The following is an 18,675-nucleotide window of genomic DNA, read 5'->3' as shown; positions in this document are numbered from 1 at the left end:
AAACATCTTACAGCTTCCATGTATATGTTTAAACACAGACACAACCGTTTCCATCATTAAGTCACACTTTTGACCTGAAAAATCCAAGAAAGTTTATGACTTTCTTCGTAGAGCTGTAGTTGTGTTACTGTATATCAGACATAGAACAATTTAAGTCGGATTTGTCCTCAAACCTAAATCTCTTTATCCACGTTTCTGCTCTGTATGCTGCAAATTGTATAGATGCATTACACACTAAAAATAGCATGCATAAATGAGCTCATACAAGCTGCCTGTGGCCCCACTGCTGCCGGAGATGCATCAGTAGAGCCAGAGTCAGGATGTGCCTCCTCCAACTTCAGCTCAACTGAATTAAGACCTCTGACTCAACCAACAAGTCAAAGATAAACTCGTATTGTGTGGGTGAAGGACTTCCTGGGTTTACCAAGCAAAGTGGGTAACTGGAAAGAAGCAGTAAAAATAGCCTAAAAACCCCAGCAAGGCTTCACACCCTCCACACCAGCCATGGAAAATCATGAACTTTGGCTAAAGAAAGCAAAAATGACAAGACGAAGGGGAAAGGAGGAGACGGGAAGGAGGCACGGAGCAGAGATGTGATACATACAGCCACTTATATTTTCCTTCTTTTTCCTACCACAGACAAGTGTGCAGAGAGAGGAAGGCTCTCCCTTTCTCTCTCTCTCTCTCTCTCTCTCTCTCTCTCTCTCTCTCTCTCTCGAACACACATGTTGAGGTATTTCCTGTTAGGGTTATGAGGTGGCCAAACAGTATTATGGGTGACTGACTGAGCCCTCAAGTGGGCCCCATTTCCTCTCATACAGTGCTGCTCCCCCCCCGCCCCACTCCATTTCATCTATTCAGTGTTGTCTCAGTCAGTTCCGTGGTGATGAGCCCGAGCTGTTTGTGATTAAAGAAAGTTTGCTGCACTTAGCGACCTTCTCAGTGTGACTTAGTGGACCACTGAGGACCACTGGTTATAACCCCTGCTTAACTGCTATGGACATTTACTGCTCACAGGCTATATAAATGCATTTAGTGATTGGAAGAAAGAAAGATGAAAGACAGACATAAAGCAGAAAGAAGGAGTGCAGTCTACCCTCTGGCTCTGTGCTATTCTACTCTGGAGCCTCGCTTCACATCTGGCTTCTATTGAGGGAGGTATTGGGTTGCACACACTCTTCCCCAGCCTCTCCTCTCTTATGTGCGAATACTCAACCTACGCACGTTTCCTTACACAAGGTGTCATATTACAGAGTTACTATCCGTACAGCTCACACTGCCTCAGTTTTATTTGCATTACCAGAACACATCGTTCCACATGTACACTTTTAGAAACAGAAAGCAAAAAAAGACAAATACTCTAGCATCTAGTGAACGTAACTGGATTAGGCAGTGGGACACACAGCAGAATAAGTAGCTAACCAGATTACTGAACATGGCCTGAATGAAAATCAATACAGACTGGAGTTGTGCTCATACATAGGACATGGACTCCTGGCAGGCAAAGTAATGACAAAACCAGTGTTTTTGAGGGTTTTTTTGTTCAATGAATTTGATACTTTAGATTTTATGATAGATTTTTTTATGAACACATTTACAGTGAGCTGGGGTTTCAAGGCCTGCCATAAAACGGTGAGAAAAAAAGATATTACTCCTTTTTCGTTACGTTTTTCACGTCACACATTTGAAAGTTGCATAATGGAGCATGATTACCTTCCCGATTTGTTGTAATGTCACAAAATCATGCTCACGTGCTCACTGTCTTGAACTCAGATTTAACGTGAGCACAGAAACTTTCCCTCTTCAGCCAGAGGAATTTGAAAACTTTCATGACAGCACATACATCATTCAGAGGGCAAACGTCCAAGTGAAGTTACAATAAGGAAAGCACATTTTTGCATTGAGGGGGACTTTAGCCACTTGTATTTTCTTCATACTTTAGTTTGAATACATTTAGCCCATTTCCCCTTCACTGATCCCACTCCCTTAATCTTTCTACCCACACTCTGGTTTATCCTCTACATTCATATTCCTCTTCCTTTCCTATTCCACAACCACACCCTCACCAGTTGCTCCTCTCTTAAGTGTCCTGCTGCCCACACCCTCCCTCTTCTTCTGTAGTTGTGCCAGCTATTGGTGAAGCTGGCTTTGCCCCCCCTGTAACCATGGCCAACAAATACAACCACCACCCCCGTTCTACGAGCCATGCAACAGACGGAACAGAGACGTGGGGAACACAAACAAATCTGTTGTCGTGTGTTGACAGAAACGTAGAGACAGAGGGAGAGGGAGATGGAACAAAGGAGTCTCATTTGTTCCACGTGTTTCAGTATAGTATGCGTACCACAAATTAGTGTAAAAGGAAACAGGAATCTGCTAATCAAGTTAGACATGACACTTTGAAACATCTGCATGTTTTGTGATTTACGAGTACCTGCTTGCCGTGGTCCTCTCTTTCTCCTGAAAGCAGCGCCCGACTGCAGCGCCTCCAACAGGCCGTCCATGATACCGGTTTCATCACCCTCTGTAAACACAGCAGCAAAACATCAGCAATGCATCAACAAACGCTGGATTAAATTAACATGTGGAGTCACATTTCAACTTTTATTTATGTCACACACACACCACTTCATTATCACAACCATGTTATTACAAATCAAGACAACCCCGACATACACACTCGTTCTCTTTCCCAACTACAGGGGGGGAGTGATTGGAGGTTTTTCTAAACCCTCTACCTTTCGTGGTTTCTCTCAGACAAACACACACGTGGGCAGGGAGGTTATTTAGCAGCCACGTGGCCGTGTTGGGCAAATTATATTAACCCAGATAGGCAGTGACCTAGTTCAGCCACTGTCTCTGCTAGGGGCTACACGCTGCACATTCAGGGAGGTAACCCCTAAAAACGAACACACACACACACACACACACACACACACACACACACACACACACACACACAGCTTTAGTGGAAAGACACACCCACTGAGACCAACCCCCCTCATGAACGTTAACATATTACAGAATGAATAAGTAATTCTGGGTCACTGACTTGAAAGGAATGGTGTATCTGTTTATGTGTACAGGTACAGTTTGTACACGTGGGTCTTGTTGTTTCTGTGTGTGTTTACATCCACATGGTTTGTCTGGTGATCTTAAATCAGGAGGGGGTAGTTCATGGCAATGTTGCTTTGTGTAAGTGTACGAGTGTTGTCAGGATTGTTTCGTGGGCAAGATTAAGTGGCATAGTTCAGCGCGAAGGCAGATGGTTTTAATTATCTCTATTTGAACCTGAATAGAGACAGAGGGGTCTGGCAAAGAAGGCAAAGAGGTTAGGGGGTTAAAGGTTTATGTTGTCACCTTCCCAACCCCCAAACACAAACACACACAATCTAATCCTGCAGTAAGCCATGAAAGCAGATGGCCCGTCATGTCAGAGAAAGTCTCTCTCACACACTCCACAGACCTTCCACAGCTCACATACACCCCTCAATGTCCATGCTGTGGAACTGCACAGATAGATCAGGAGGATGTAGGCCATGTTTTTCTCCTTCCGGGGAAACACATCTGGCACATTTCCACTCACACTAATCACATGGTTGACTTAAACTAGTGGTGGAAGCACACAGACCTATTTGTGAATACGCACTCGAGGCAATAGAGGGACCAAACAATGACCTGGCTGTGTATAAAAAAAAAAGACTTATTGATGCCAGAGTGAAGTCCCAACTAAAATTAGAATGTCTTAGACCAGTATACTGTACAACATTATACATACAGCTCTATCGTGTTTCTGTGTGAGTGTGGCCTGGGGCAATATTTCATAAAGCCATACAGGAGTCGTATCTCTTAAAAGGAATATTTTGTTTGCTAGTGATTATTAATAGGGCAAATATACTTGTTGGGTTCAATCACTTGTTGATAATCACGTGCTCTTGGTAATTCACATGATTTTGCTGTAGAACAGATATCTGGTCAAGGGTGTTATTATTGAGAATCCATACACCATCAATATTGAAATGGTCTTTTAAAGCTGTGGTGGTAAGGTCAGCACACACACACACACACACACACACACACACACACACACACACAACTATAGTGCACAATACAAACAGCAAGGTATTGCCCGAGCTGATGCAAATAAGAACATAAGACGAATTAATTAGTGTAATTGCATTTGATCACAAGCTCTTAAAGATGTCTCTTTTGATCTGATCCACACACACGCACACGCACACGCACACGCACACACACACACACACACCCACACACTCACTCTTGTGTGGAGCGGTAGCACCCCTAATGGTCGTTCACACAACAACATGCGAGGAGATGAATGGAACATTTTACAAAGAGGAAAGGAGTAACAACTAACACAGAAATAAAAAGGGAGAAAAAGTGGAAAGAGGATGAGAAAGAAATAGTGTTCAAGTGGGTTAAAGACGCCTAATGTGACATGATCGTGCCTCTCACAGTGGCCTGCAGTGAGGCAGGCCACTCAGGCTTATCCCATCTCATCATGTGCTTTTCTCCTCTCCTCCTCCAACAACACAGTCTAATCCTCAGAGCATCTGCTGTGCTACTACTCTCCTTCCCTCCCCCACACTACTCCCTCACTTGCTCTCTGTGTAGAGCACGAGCACTCCTAGTGGCAGTTCCCATACCAGCATCTGTGTGGGAGTGTAAACCACACATGCGCACACCCTTTGCCACATGCATAAAAGCACACCGCCTAAGACAATCTTTTACAGACAGTACTGACACCTAGCTGTGGCAATAAGGAAAAGCCAGTTGCTAAATAGTCTGGCATGTTTCCAAAGATGACATCCAGGGATGGATTTTTTTCTTCTTCTTTACAGTAGCAGATGGTATTTATCAGATCAAGTTAGAGCAAAGGTGGTAATTAAAGCACAGAGGGTGAATGTGGACTTTTGGGTGTGGCAGTCTGGTACCCTGAATCCTGATCGTCCAAGTTTCATGAGTCAAATAAAGCCAAATAACAGCAGTGAATGATTCAGTGATCAACAAATAATAAGTCATAGTCGACAATGAATCTCACAAGGTTCAGTTATTCACAATAATTGTCATCACATGCTTCACTGAGTGAGCGTCCGCCTGTCTGACTCACACAGGAATGACAAGGCCACAAAGTGCAAACACACACTGACCTTCCAGGGTTTAACCAACAACTGGGATATTATGTTTACAAAGACAAAGAGGAACCTTCAGAGAACTCATGAGATAGTGAGAGTATGTGAGTTGATGGGTGGGAAATCAGAAGAAAAAAGGGAACAAGGACAATAGTTGGTGTGCGAAGGTGGAGCTGCTGAAAACAACCTTTGTGCAAAAGCAATCCAGTATGATGGTATAAGCAAATACAGAACGAAGGCCAGGTGTGTGTATGCCAGATATGTGCGTGGTTGAAAAAAAGGGGGGTGTTGAATGACTCAGGGCTACAGGGGCAATCAAATCTGCCACCTGTATGTAAATTATCTCTAGCCCACTAATGCACACACACACACACACACACACACACACACACACACACACACCCATCTTTGAAGCACTATTATGTTCCCTTTGCCTATAGAGGCTGAACTTGAAATTTGACTACCTCACTTTCTACCACAAAATGTCAGCTCCATACTTTAAACACAGAGACAAAATATTCCGAGTGGGGCCTCGGTGCTTGCTGTGTCTTTAAGTGCCCTTTAAATGAAGGACAGGGGGAGGGAAAGGAGAAAAAAAAGAAAGAAGAGGGAGTGATGGAACAAAAGCAAGAAAGAGAGGAGAAGCCAGCTGGAAACATGGAGCATGAGGAGAAAAAGCCAGAAAGACTTTTTGTAAAAGAAGTTCACAAAAGAGACGCACAGTGTAGAAACACTTTGGCCAAAGCAAGGGTTCTCCAACACACTAGGCAAAGCAAAACACAAACATTCACGAGAAAAGACACAGTAAGTGTGGAACACACATACACACAAAGTGCACTGAGGCTGGAGTCCCAGGAGAACATGACTGGAGTCAGAAAGGAGGAATGTACTGAAACTAGGTCAGTCTGAGGAAAGTGGGAAAAAGTGCCTGTGCGTTAATGTGTGTCTGCGAGGCAGGATGTGAGTGTTAACTGTGTGTATAAGACGATGAGCGAGTGAGAAAGTGTTTGTGTCTGTGTGCTACACAGGACAATATGCTGCTAGCATTTTTTTTTAAACATAATAGCATCTCATAGAAGAGTGGAAATGTGTTTTTGGTGATAAAGAGATTTAGGCGTTCTCTTTCATGCAAGCAAATCCCCCCCGTTCACCAGAGGACTGAACGGAGGTCAGTCGGTTCCTTATATACAACCTCCTTGTATCTGTGGAGCCTATTATTACTTGTTTTACTTCAAAACGCAGGTCATCAATATTAGATTAACTCCGGTCTATAAATACTGATGGGTTGTTCTTTCTCACACTCACACACACACACAGTGACAATCTCTCTCTCACTCACACACACACACACACACACAGTGACACTCTCACACACACACACACACACACACAGTGACACTCTCTCACACACACACACACACACACACACAGTGACACACACACACACAGTGACACACACACACACACACACACACAGTGACAATCTCTCTCTCACTCACACACACACACACATACACACACATAGTGACACTCTCTCACTCACACACACACACACACCCACACAGTGACACTCTCACACACACACACACACACACACACAGTGACACTTTCTCACACACACACACACACACACAGTCACACTCTCTCTCTCTCTCTCACACACACACACACACACACACACACAGTGACACTCACTCACACACACACACACACACACACACACACACACACACACACACACACACACACAGACAGAGATATTCCACAGAAGCGTGGACTCTGACTGCCCCCAACTGGAGTCTGAGGGAAATACAAACAGAGAGACGTGGAGTGTTTCTCTTTCTCTCAGTCACACACAGGCAAACAGATATGATCCAGCAATGTTGACCTGTGTTGATGTCTAGGAGCTGGTTCTTTTTGAGTTTCTCCTCCTTCTCCTTCTCGGCCTTTTCCCTGGCCAGCTTGGCCCTCTTGATCTTCTCTTCAGCCTCCTTCCTCTTCTGATTCTCCTTCACTGCTTGCTGGTGGGGGAACAAACAAAGGATATCAAGACCGTGCACGTCTGCAAAGTAAGGTTTAATAAGTGTTTGGTGTGGAAAACTCAAGAATTCTTAAGACAAAATTCAAGAAGACAGATGTCTGACGGATCCGATGGATGTGTATGTAAGCATAACTTCAAAACCAGTGGATGGCAGTTATCCACAGTAACTGGTAAAACAAGTTAGCTCCTGCGGGAGTTGATGTATAAACTGAAAATACAGTATAATGGAGCAACTCTCGTTCTTTATTATTGTCAATACAAACAGGTGAGCGACCTTTGTTCCTCCTGATGGTTTGACATTTAGTCTTTCATCTTTCCCTCTTTCATCTACTTACTGTTTTTCAACTTCACTTGTGTGCATGTCTTTGTACTGAATGAGTAAAGACTTTGAATAACCACACATTGCAGATCAGACTTGAGTAAGTTCATTCACATGCACAGCAACACACCTGGAACATGTTTTTAAAGGTGTTGAGATCCCCAAAGAATTCCTCTACGGAGATTTTTCTCGGGTCAAAGACGAAATACTCTCCCAGGTCGGTATATTGCTTCTCCATATTCTTATGCAGCAGATCCAGCTTCTCATGCTGCTCATGGGCAGTACTCACAAAACTGTGGAAACGTTACGTTAAAGAATATAGAACATGAATCTCTGTATTTTAACAACACATCGTTATAACAACAAGGTCTATGGCTTGAACTTTACATACAAACAGACCGTTTTAGGCAATTGCTAAATAATTGTATGAAATATGTAACTGAATAAAGAGGATATGGACATCTTCTCCACAAACAGGTCCTTGTCATTTTGTGGAGGAGGGAAGGTTTCCAGATCTTTTTCCAGAGTCTTGATCTGACGGCCCATCAGCTCCAGGTTCCTCTGAAGTGTCTCTGCAGAAACTGCAGAGGAAACATTAATGATGCGGAGCACCGTCATACACAGCTAACAATGGACTGTTGCTGTTCCATATGACTACATTGATGAGAGCACACTACCATTAAGATGAATGCAATGTGTATTCAGGGCTTGTCATGGATGATACTATGTAGGGATGGTGATGTATAGAGGTCAGTTAGATGATCAGTGTACCTCTGCTGGCCTTTTCTACGTGGATGAGCTCGTCTGCAAAGCCCATGATCTCGGGATACTGCTCCTGGCACACGTCAGCCAGGAAATGGAGCAGTGTCTGCTTCAGATCAGCTGTTTTGGTGTCACGCAGCTGAATGAGAGAAGGATTGATTTAAAAATGGCACACTGAAAAAGCAATCAATCAAAAGTATTCAACGTTTGCATGCAGTGTCAGAGTTTTGCACTTTTCTGATTACAAGTAAGATGGGGGGGGTTTCCAAAAGTCCAGCATCTATGCAACATGTGTCCTGTTGCCTATTTCACATTATAAAAGATCAAATACAATAAAATGAATACAGTGCAGACATCACTGTTGTGACACTAACATGGTGAAGCGATCTGTACATGTGTATATCTAAGTTTAATACCACATAACTGAAGCTAATAATGAAAAGTTAAAGGGGGAAACCTTCGCACATATTGTCTGTATGTATGTGTGTTGGGGGCGGCAGTAGCTCAAGTCCGTAGAGACTTGGCTCGGGAACTGGAGGGGTGACAAATGGACCGAGTACGGAGTGTGGACCGGTACCTGGAGAGGTGCCAGTTCACTTCCTGGGCAAGTGGATTTGATTTTTCCATTTCCACTTATGTGTATTAACGGTATACAATGGAATAATATGGCACGGGAACACTTTCTACTTTTAGGGAGTTCAAGAGTACAAGACATGTTTTCTGTCACTGTGATTACACTGCAGGCAATGTTAAGGTGAGTGCTTTACTCTTATGGGACACAGTTTTATGTCATTCACTATACGTGAGCATTTCCACACTTGACCTCCACGAAGTACACAAGAAGTACACAAGAAGTACACAAGAAGTACACAAGCAGTACACAAGAAGTATGCCTAAAGGCCCTTCAAGTGCATTAAATATGTGTCTACTGTTTGTGTGTGTATACTATGTCTAAACCTCATTTCACCTTGCACAGGTATGATATGGAGAAGCCGAATGCCTTTCCATTGCGGGAGCCAGAATTCATGTAGTTCCCTACGAGGAGGATGATCTCCAGCAGCTTGGTGAAGGTCTGGCTTTTGCTGAGCTCCTCACAGGCTGCTGTCACAGAAACCACATCTGGCTTGATGTTGTTCAGCTGCTCCTCAAACTGCAGCTTGAACAGGATGGCCTGAAGTCGTGGCATCAACCGCTTCACGCCAGACATCTGGGAGAGAAAAGAGGGACCCATTCTTGATATACTTGTTGCCACATAGATTGTGTGCATGTGTGTGTAGTTGTGTGCGAGTGAAGGGGATTTCATCCATTACTCACATCCTTGACAGAACAAAGCAGTCTGTGTTTAACTGCGTGAGGATTTTCTGTGTCTAATATATTGACAACAGTATGACTCTCTCTTAGTATTTAAAAATGTTCTATGCCTCACCAAACTGATTTCCCTGCTACGTCTGTGGTGAGTCAGGTCCAAGTCATCTGGCAAAAGCTTTACAATAACTAAATTGTCGGTTTTGTGTGTGTTTTCTCACCACTACTCCAAACTGCTCGGACTCAGCCAAGTCGTCATATTCATCCTTCATCTCTCCCAGGACAGTCAGCTGCTCTGCTCCTGGCAGTAGTTTGACCAGGTTCTACGTGACAAGAAGAGCAAAATATACATGACTATCAGGATCCGGAGACACTTCAGTTTGTGTCCCAAACTACTTCTTGAGAAAGACATGGGTCAACACAAAACACAAAGTCTCCTGTGGGTTCTTCCACTGTGAAGGACAATCAGCTAACGAGGTTAGATTAGATTTGAAAAGGTCTAAAGGTAACATCAACAAGGCTCAGAATATACTATGAGCTCAATAGACGTTTATCCTCTTTATTATAGTTGCTCATGATTCTACACAACAGCTAAACACACATTAAATGTTTCTACTCTGAAAAGCACCGTAGAGGATGAAACCAGGAAAAACCAACTTTCCACGGCCCACACTGTTAGAACATACAGTACGTGAATGGTTGCACACGCAGAACCTTATACAACAACACTGGGGCAGATCTGAGCGCTGTACCTGAACCATGGACTCTGTGATGACCTTCTCATTGACCTCCAGGATGGCGTTCTTCATCTCCACGTAAGGGAGACGGAACGACCCCAGGAAAATGGCTGCACGAGCAAACACAACGAGGAACAGGAATCAGTTGAACATGTTTTGTGGTTGGCATTTCAATGAAGGTGTTCACTGAATGCATTTAGAGAGAGCAATGTCATTGGTGCGATGGTAACGGGCTTTCAGACAGACCGTGACACACTTACAAAGGTTCTGCGAGCACTTGGAGTCCAGAATCTTCAGCTCCTTCACCTTCTTCTTCTGCATCTGCTTCTTTTCGTCTGCGGCATCCTGCTCCTTTTTGGCTGGAGAGGTGGATAGAGAAACGGGGAAAGTGGAGAAGAGTTAGTAAATTGCATTTCTTGGTAACTTTCTGAACGTGCGATGAGTAGGACAGCTGGATATTTATAGAAAGGATGTTGGAAAGAAGTACAGTGGTAATTCAGTGGGTTCTGTAATAGAGAGAGAAGTGGATTATGGATAGAGGGCGTATGTGATGACAATGAATACTGACAGACTTGGCACTGCCTTCACTTTTTCATTCCCTACCAACTGCATGGTGTCAGGGAGGTGTTAGGATTATTGGATCAATGGCCTTGGGTATGAGGAGCTGCTATGAAATGGCCGGGGGAAAGACAGCCTGGTGTGTGAGTCGGGCAAATAGGGCCAGACGTTTGTCAGCTGTAAGGCATATAAGGCTCACACACATGCATGTACAGTACATTCTATCACACGCACACACACACACTTGACAGAAACACTTCACATTAAATAGTTTCTGACAAGGTCAGGATTGTGACTGTAAGGATGTGTCAGCGTGTGCCGTGTGTGTGTGTGTGTGTGTGTGTGGGGGGGGGGGGGGGGGGGGGTGAGAATGAGGGGTGAAAGATGAACAAGCACATGGGTTTGAACACATGATAGCCCGCTGACCCGCTAAGGTCAGCAGAGTGCTGGATGTCACAGTTGTTCACTTGTTTCTGCCATTATTATCTCACCAGTCATACTCAATGTAACACATGTGTGAAAAGTTCAGTACAAATACTGAGTGTCATGATTAGTTGATCAAGATTTGTTTTTATAATTACCCGTTTAGGTCATTACACAGCTGAGCATACCAAACACATTCTTTTATTTCTATTATAGTGTCTGTGACTTGAGATGGGCATTTGACAAGATTTTGGTCATTTCATACACACAATCTAAATATTAATTCATAATTCAAACGATTATTAGTGGGGCCCTTAACTGTAATATAAATAACAGCGGATCAGGAATTGGAATAGGCCTAGGAGTACGTCTCAGTCCCAATACCACAACTATTCCCGTTTACCCAGTAACAAAAACATCCTTTAAAAAAAACAATGGCCTCAAGGATTTCTCATCCCTTAGTACTTTTCCGTATCGCTAATAGTTTGATAAACACCGGAGGATCTATATCTCCCACTGTTTTTTGTCTTTATGTGGCCTTGTCCGTGTCTTATCTTTGTAAAGACCAGACAGTAACAGGAAACATGAATCACTGTCTGGATAACAGCCGGTACGGGATGTACAGTAAGAGTATGCGATCTCTATTTGTCTCTTTGTCTGAAACAGCACAGACAAACAATACAAATCAAAATGAGCCTCTGTGCACTGAGCAGCGCACCTGCTTCCACTGCCCGGGGATGACCTCATGTCATGTCATCAGAAGCTAAAATTAACTACAGCAGAAGTTTTCTGGACTGTAAACACTGAAAGAATAATGACTCGATGTTGTAGAAACTACTTACGGCTGCTTAATCACCAATGTTACCAATATTCATTATCCATTGCGATTTAGGTTTACCTAAGCCCCAGCTCTGCGCTCTGTATGCGTGGCCTTATTTACATCACTTCAGTCATTTCCTCATCTTTCCCCACAATCTGTCCACATGCAGTTTGTTAGATTAGTCAAATAGAGTCTCATTCAGACAGCAACACTGTAATCCTTCTCCACACAGACACAGAGAGCCACTACAACATAATAACTCATTCATCCATCTGTACATCCTTCCCAATGTCCAGTCAAACAGAGCTTTGTCTCCGTGTGAGACGCCAATCAGCCTGTTAACGAGCCCAGGCCTCTTAATGAGTTCCCTCATCTCTCCAGTTAGAACACACAGCTTGCACACAAAACAGTCGGTGGACTGTGGCCTCAATAGGTCCCATTGTTTCCGTCAGTGTCAGCCTCAGCTTTCAGAAGCTCCTCTCTCAGAATCACTTGTGTCTAAAGTTCGACTCAAACCTGACGGCAGCCCTTCTTTTTGAACTCTGTTCTTCTAGCGTCTGGTTATAATTTGTGCTATAATCAGTATAATCGGCTGTGTGTGTATCACGACAATGAATCAATAATAGTATTGTGACTCCAACACTCCGGGCATAGTCCCTGCTGAGAGCAGGAAGCCACAGCAGGAAGTCAACCATTACACACACACACACACACACACAGGGTAGGAAAATCCATCAGGATATCTGAGAGGAAACAACATAAATATCATAAACAAGTCACAGCTGAAAGGTTGGTAAGAAACTCAGAAGGAAGTGACAAGCATCTACAAATAAACATCTCAGGACAGAGACGCAAACAGGGAGACTGATAATGACCTTAAATAACCCGCTTCTTTAGGGCAGAGGCGTCGAGAAAGGAAGGGAAATAATAAGATACGTACGATACGTGTATATGTATAGTGCTAAATTAAAACAGAAGTTATCTCAGGGCACTTTCCATATAGACCAGGTCTAAACCGTACTCTGTTATATTTACAGAGACTGAAATATTATGAGCAAGCACTTGATACTTAAAGTTCAGTGAAAGCTTAACCCTCTTAACAGCATGTGTACACACAAATATGTGCATGCAGGCTTGTGCAAAGACAGGGAAGTTCACAGCGCATATGAACGTCTAATCTCGATGGTATATAATCTGAAGGGTCAGCAATCCAGTTAGTCTAGGACAAGACTAATGACATAGTGACGCCATCATGTCACTAGGTCAGTGTGCAGCAGTGTGCCTGTGTGTGTGTGTGTGTGTGTGCATCTCAGAGGGATGGAGAGCTGGTGAGGGAGCGTGTGTGTGTGTGTGTGTAAATCCCTGCTATAATAGCTACAGTGCCAGCTGCTCTCTAGCCAATGGAATCAGGCGCAGCTATGTTGACATCATGGCTGATTCATAAAATGGGGTCTGGTGTGCAGATTGTAAAATGGCTGCTCTGTGGTTTCCACATGCACAGCTCCTTTCATTTGTGAGCTGATGGCACCTCTAGTGGTGGCTATGGAGCACTGCACCATGTTACACTTAGTCATTGTGGGGGAGGAGAGGAGATGACTGAGGCAGAACACATGTGTGGCTAGACCCACACACACACGCGCACACACACACACAAAAGCATACACGGGCACATACGAACACACTAGTAGAGACATCTTAACAGCCACATGTTTTATCATCCCAGCTGCCTTTTTGTAATACTGTCCCCCAAAAAAAGGCCCCAAATCACAACCCCTACTACCATACATTCACACGCAATTCTCTCTGCCAGGAACACTTCCCCCCTCGTCTCCCCAACAGCTGCTTGGCACTGAGAGATGATGTGAGGGGGGGGGTTAGATCAGTGTGTGTGTGTGTGTATGTGCCTGTGCATTCAGACAAGCATGTGTGCGTCTTTAAAAAGAAAAACTAAATTCTTCCATTTCTGACTTCTGTTTTTAATTAAGTGGAATAGAAAGACAAAGAGATGGAGGGAGAGAGGAGGCAAAGGAGGGGTGCAAAGAATCATGAGGAGCCAAGTCATGCAGAGGTCTCTGTCAATATATAACTAAGTGTGTGTGCGTGTGTGTGTCTGTCTCTGCACAAAGAGGAGTCTGTTTATCAGTCAGCAGACCTGAGTGTGTCCTTCAACCCCCCCCCCCCCTCCCTCCTCCTATTCCCTTCCTCTCTCATTCCCTAACTCCTTAAAAGGAAGAAAATCTGTGTTGGAGAAGCTGATGTGTAGCCAGGCTTGGAGAAAGGAAAGATGGAAAGAAAAAAGAAAAGGATAGTAAGGAACTCAAAGAGAGACAAACAAAAGAGGAGAAAAGTTATTAAGTACACTTTCATCCCTGACCACTCTGAACTATAGCCTCAATTTCAAGAAGAGTGTCAGTCCTCTCCCAGAGAGCAGAGCCTCTTCTCTCTTTAGTCTCTTCATGTGGTCTATTCATACTCTCATCACCACTCCCTTTGCTTGTGGAGCGCTGCAGTTTATTTTTAACCCACTAAAAGCTTTCAGATGATGTGTTCTATTGTATATCTGTGCCGCCAAATGTGTTTTTCATGGGCCCTCTGGTGGAGAGATGGGAGAAAAGCACAACATTAACTTTATATAACTTCAAACTAACTTTTTTCCCTTCAGCATTCCAGGGCTGGAGATTGTCTAAACTGGAACAGAGTTGAAGGTTTACAGTTTCAACATCAATATCTTGGGGTGAGCAGTTCTTTGGAAAAAGGAGCTGAGGTTGCCCAATTGAAAGAACCACATGGACACAAACAAATCTTTTGCCAACTTTTAACGTCAACAGAGACCGAACTCGTTTCAGGGAAGCTTAATAAAAACAGGTTTTTTAGGTTTTTACAAGGTTTGCTTTAAGAATGCTCAAGTATTAGTAATACAAGGGGAATGAGACAAAGAAAAAAGAAAGGGAGGGGGGCATGAAGTTCTTTGTCTAAACTAAACAGAAGGCCAAAACCACAGCAGACAGAAGGACAGCTGTAGCCTCAGTCCCTTTAAACTTTAAATGTCCAACATTCTGTCACTCTCTATAAGAGTGTGTGTGTGTGTGTGTGTCGGTGTGTTACAATGTAAGCAAGTTTGACAGAAGAAGAATAAGGGGGTTTCCACGGTAACCTTGGGTCTGAAAGAGCCCCTTTATCCTGTTTTTCACTGTGAAAGGAAATGAGGAGAAAAAAAAAAATTCCTGACAGTGTGTGTGTGCATGTGTGCGTGTGTCTGTGTGGGATTGTGTGAAAAGGACCAGATGGCAGGGTGGGGCAGTGAGGAGGGGGGACGGGGGCAGGATGTGGGAGGGCCAGGATACAGGGGGAGGGCTTGTGGGAGGGGCTAAGAGTGTGCTCACTTGCGCTCCCCTGGTGCATGAACAGTGTTACTGCAGCTTAGATTTCCTGCACTGAACTAAAGTTAGTTATAAGCACACTACATTTGCATTACAAACATAAAAAGCCAATAATTATAGTCAGAAATATCCACAGAATCTACAATACATCATTTAGTTTTGCTTTTCCAGCTGCTCATTAAATGAACACACTTTCAACAAAGACTAAAGGGCACCACACTTGGGAAATTTAGTTTTCAAAATGTTTCCAATAAATTATTTTTGATCTCAATCCTATTAGAATAAGTTTGTTAGAATGTATAAAATACAATTTGCTTATTTTGGTCTTATATACTATATACAAGTAGGTACAAGTATGTGTAAGTATAATAGCTAGTGCATATATTCTTATTGATTACATTTAATATTTAACATAAAATAACTCTGGGTCTTTGTCATTAAATGTTGGCAACATGGCATCTTATATCACTCACTAAAGGTCCAATCAGTTAAGTTTTAACAGTTATGGGTATATTAGAGGATTCTGACTGTTGAATTGTCAGTCAGTGTATTAAATGGCTCGTCAATTAATCTAATGGTGACAAGAGGATTGAAAACTGGTGTTCAGAATTGTGATTATTTTGTATTTATATTTCTTTAAACTGGAAGAACTCTATACTTACAATACTCTACTGACTTCAATGTTAAATCCTAACTTCTTTTTTAATAGCCTTGTAATCAAAACAAATAAAAACTCGCAATTTGAGATATTTATTCAGCATCTTATTAAAACGTATTATTGTATTGTAGTGTAATATAGAGTAGTATGTCTTTATTTATCTAAATATATTGACTACAGGAGGCACAAAGTGTGGGTCCTTCAGTGAGTTACTGTTTATGTGTGGAGTCACAGTGCCCTCCACTGGAGAGACGGGTGTACTGCTGCTAGATGGCGTAAGGCTGGCAAACCCCTACACCTTGATACACTGTTTATTACCTTCACACGCCACTCACCATCTAAGTTGTGTGTGTGTGTGTGTGTGTGTGTGTGTGTGTGTGTGTGTGTGTGTGTGTGTGTGTGTGTGTGTGTGTGCGAGAGAGAGAGAGAAAGAGAGAGAAGACTAAAGCTAAAAGAAAGACTGATTGTGTTTGTGTAGGTTTAGTTAGGGGGTACAAACATGGGGGACAGAGGTGGTAAGAGTGTGTGGAAGTGGGAGAAAGGACAGAGGTTTGCAGGCTGTGTGTGTGTGTGTCAGTGTTGTTCTCTCAGGGCCATTCTGACCTCTCTATGCTCTTCTGGCCATGAAGGTCTTCAGCGATGACGCACGCATGGCACGTAACGGCATCACTGATGAGACACACACACACACACACACACACACACACACACACACACACACGGAGTATGCTGCCTGCATTGCTGATAAGGTGCACTACAGTCGACACACCGACACAGCACTACCTTGAACTCGAATTCGCACTTGCTGAAACCACACAAACAGCCCATAAATCCCCATAGCAAATAACGGAGGACAGAGACAGAACACACACACACGCACGCACACACTCAAACACACGGAGAGGTGAGCTGCTGGTGTGCTTATTAAATCAGTCCTATATCAGCCAGTCTCCTTGGGACAGCAGAAAAGATTTACTACAGCAATTACACTGGCTAATTACAAGGAGGAGAGAAAGAGGGAGTGAGGGAGAGCTACAGAGTGTAAAGGAGAGAAGAAAATCTAATCAAAGGGAGCGAGAGCAAATAAAGGTGTGAAAACTGAGACGATGAAAGAGCAAATAAAGGGGAGGGAGATGGAGAGAAGTTAGTTGAAAGGACAAAGACATTGAGGATGTGACCTTGGAGCCCGCCACAACGCCTGAGCCTTGAACGTGGTAACATGGAGACAACACAAAAACACTGAGGTTCAATGTTCAAGCCAGCTGTGTGTCTGAGTGCCTGACTGACTAGTGACTCACTGAGTATGTAAGTAGTTTTTCTGTGGTACTCTGGTAGTCTATGTGACGCTTTGGTGTTTGTTATTCACAGTGTGAATGTCCTTGACGCTGCGCTGGCCTTCACAGCACAGTGCTCCCTCTACGGGGAGGAGAGTGAATTACATCATTAAGCAGGCTCGAAGACTCTTGTGCTATGTATCAATCAACCCTAATCCTTGTTCCTAGTGCGGTGGATGACACGCAGTGACATTTGCAGACACTTATATACTAAACGTATGCGCGTGTGTTTGTGTGTGTGCGTGTGTGTGTGTGTGTGTGTGTGTGTGTGTGTAGACTGACTGATGAGATTAGCACTCTTACAGACAGCTATCTATGAAGGTCTGGCAATCTCTCATATTTGAATATAGCCTTGAAGAGAAGCAATTAAGAAACGCTAATAACTTGATACTTCATCATTCCCATTAGGGAAAGATGAGTTTGCAACCCCATTTTACCTTCACTCAACAGGGGGGGTTCACAAGCTCTTGCTCAAGGACACTTCATACCGTCAGATGCTTGAACTCAGGTCGCGCAGTTGAATGTTACTCTCTCTATGTACAGTGCATGGTGCATGCCAAATGGACTGACATTATTTCCCTGCTTGTCAAGTGTACCGTCTCGTCCTGACCGCTTCTATGACATATGCACAACCATGCAGAAAGTCTCATTTTCATGAGCACAGAGGTGGAAATGAAAACTTAGAAATTGGCTTTCTATCTCAATTAAAAAGTTAGATGAACTGTAACACACATGCACCCCATGAGGCCCATTTTGCCCAGGGCAAAAAGGATTAGGTGCTGTGCTCCTGTCAGCCCTCAAATATTCATTATTACCTTATGGAAAGATAGCAGACAGAGAGCAAGTGGGAGCAAGAAGGAGCTAGAAAAAGGGGGAGTGCAAAAAAGAAAAAGAGCATGAGTAAGTGATAGAGAGGCACTTTATGAATACAAGCAGTTCTGACTTATGCAAAGCAAAATAGATGAAAGGAGGACAGGGAAAAATGGAGGTCTACACGGTGTCATGCCATGGAGGACAGTTAAAAGCTTGTTGCAGGACTGGAGCACACACTCATCCTCTGTTAATCCCTCAGTTTCTGTCTCCCTCGTCTCCAACCATCCATCCCTTCACTCGTCTTTATCTATGCTTCAGTGATGAGGACAAAAGAAAGCACTCACTCATTTGCTCCCTCCCTCCCCAGTCTCC

General features: G+C 43.5%; 1 protein-coding gene across 2 annotated transcripts in view; it reads right to left on the bottom strand.

Moving 5' to 3' along the window:
* The window catches only part of diaph1 (diaphanous related formin 1), an 86,811-nt gene that overhangs the window by 7,117 nt on the left and 61,019 nt on the right, over positions 1-18,675 (bottom strand). For both annotated transcript variants that reach the window (XM_029441323.1, XM_029441324.1), the window contains 9 exons: positions 10,578-10,676; positions 10,333-10,427; positions 9,802-9,903; positions 9,243-9,482; positions 8,285-8,414; positions 7,970-8,094; positions 7,644-7,808; positions 7,042-7,174; positions 2,435-2,524 (listed from right to left, as the gene is read on the bottom strand). In XM_029441323.1, coding sequence (XP_029297183.1) covers positions 2,435-2,524; positions 7,042-7,174; positions 7,644-7,808; positions 7,970-8,094; positions 8,285-8,414; positions 9,243-9,482; positions 9,802-9,903; positions 10,333-10,427; positions 10,578-10,676 — 1,179 coding nt within the window. The remainder of the gene's footprint in view (positions 1-2,434; positions 2,525-7,041; positions 7,175-7,643; positions 7,809-7,969; positions 8,095-8,284; positions 8,415-9,242; positions 9,483-9,801; positions 9,904-10,332; positions 10,428-10,577; positions 10,677-18,675) is intronic.

Source organism: Cottoperca gobio, chromosome 10, assembly GCF_900634415.1.
Source record: "Cottoperca gobio chromosome 10, fCotGob3.1, whole genome shotgun sequence".
Taxonomy (NCBI): domain Eukaryota; kingdom Metazoa; phylum Chordata; class Actinopteri; order Perciformes; family Bovichtidae; genus Cottoperca; species Cottoperca gobio.
Note: the sequence above shows the minus strand (reverse complement) of the source record. Positions and strands in the feature narration are given on the sequence as shown.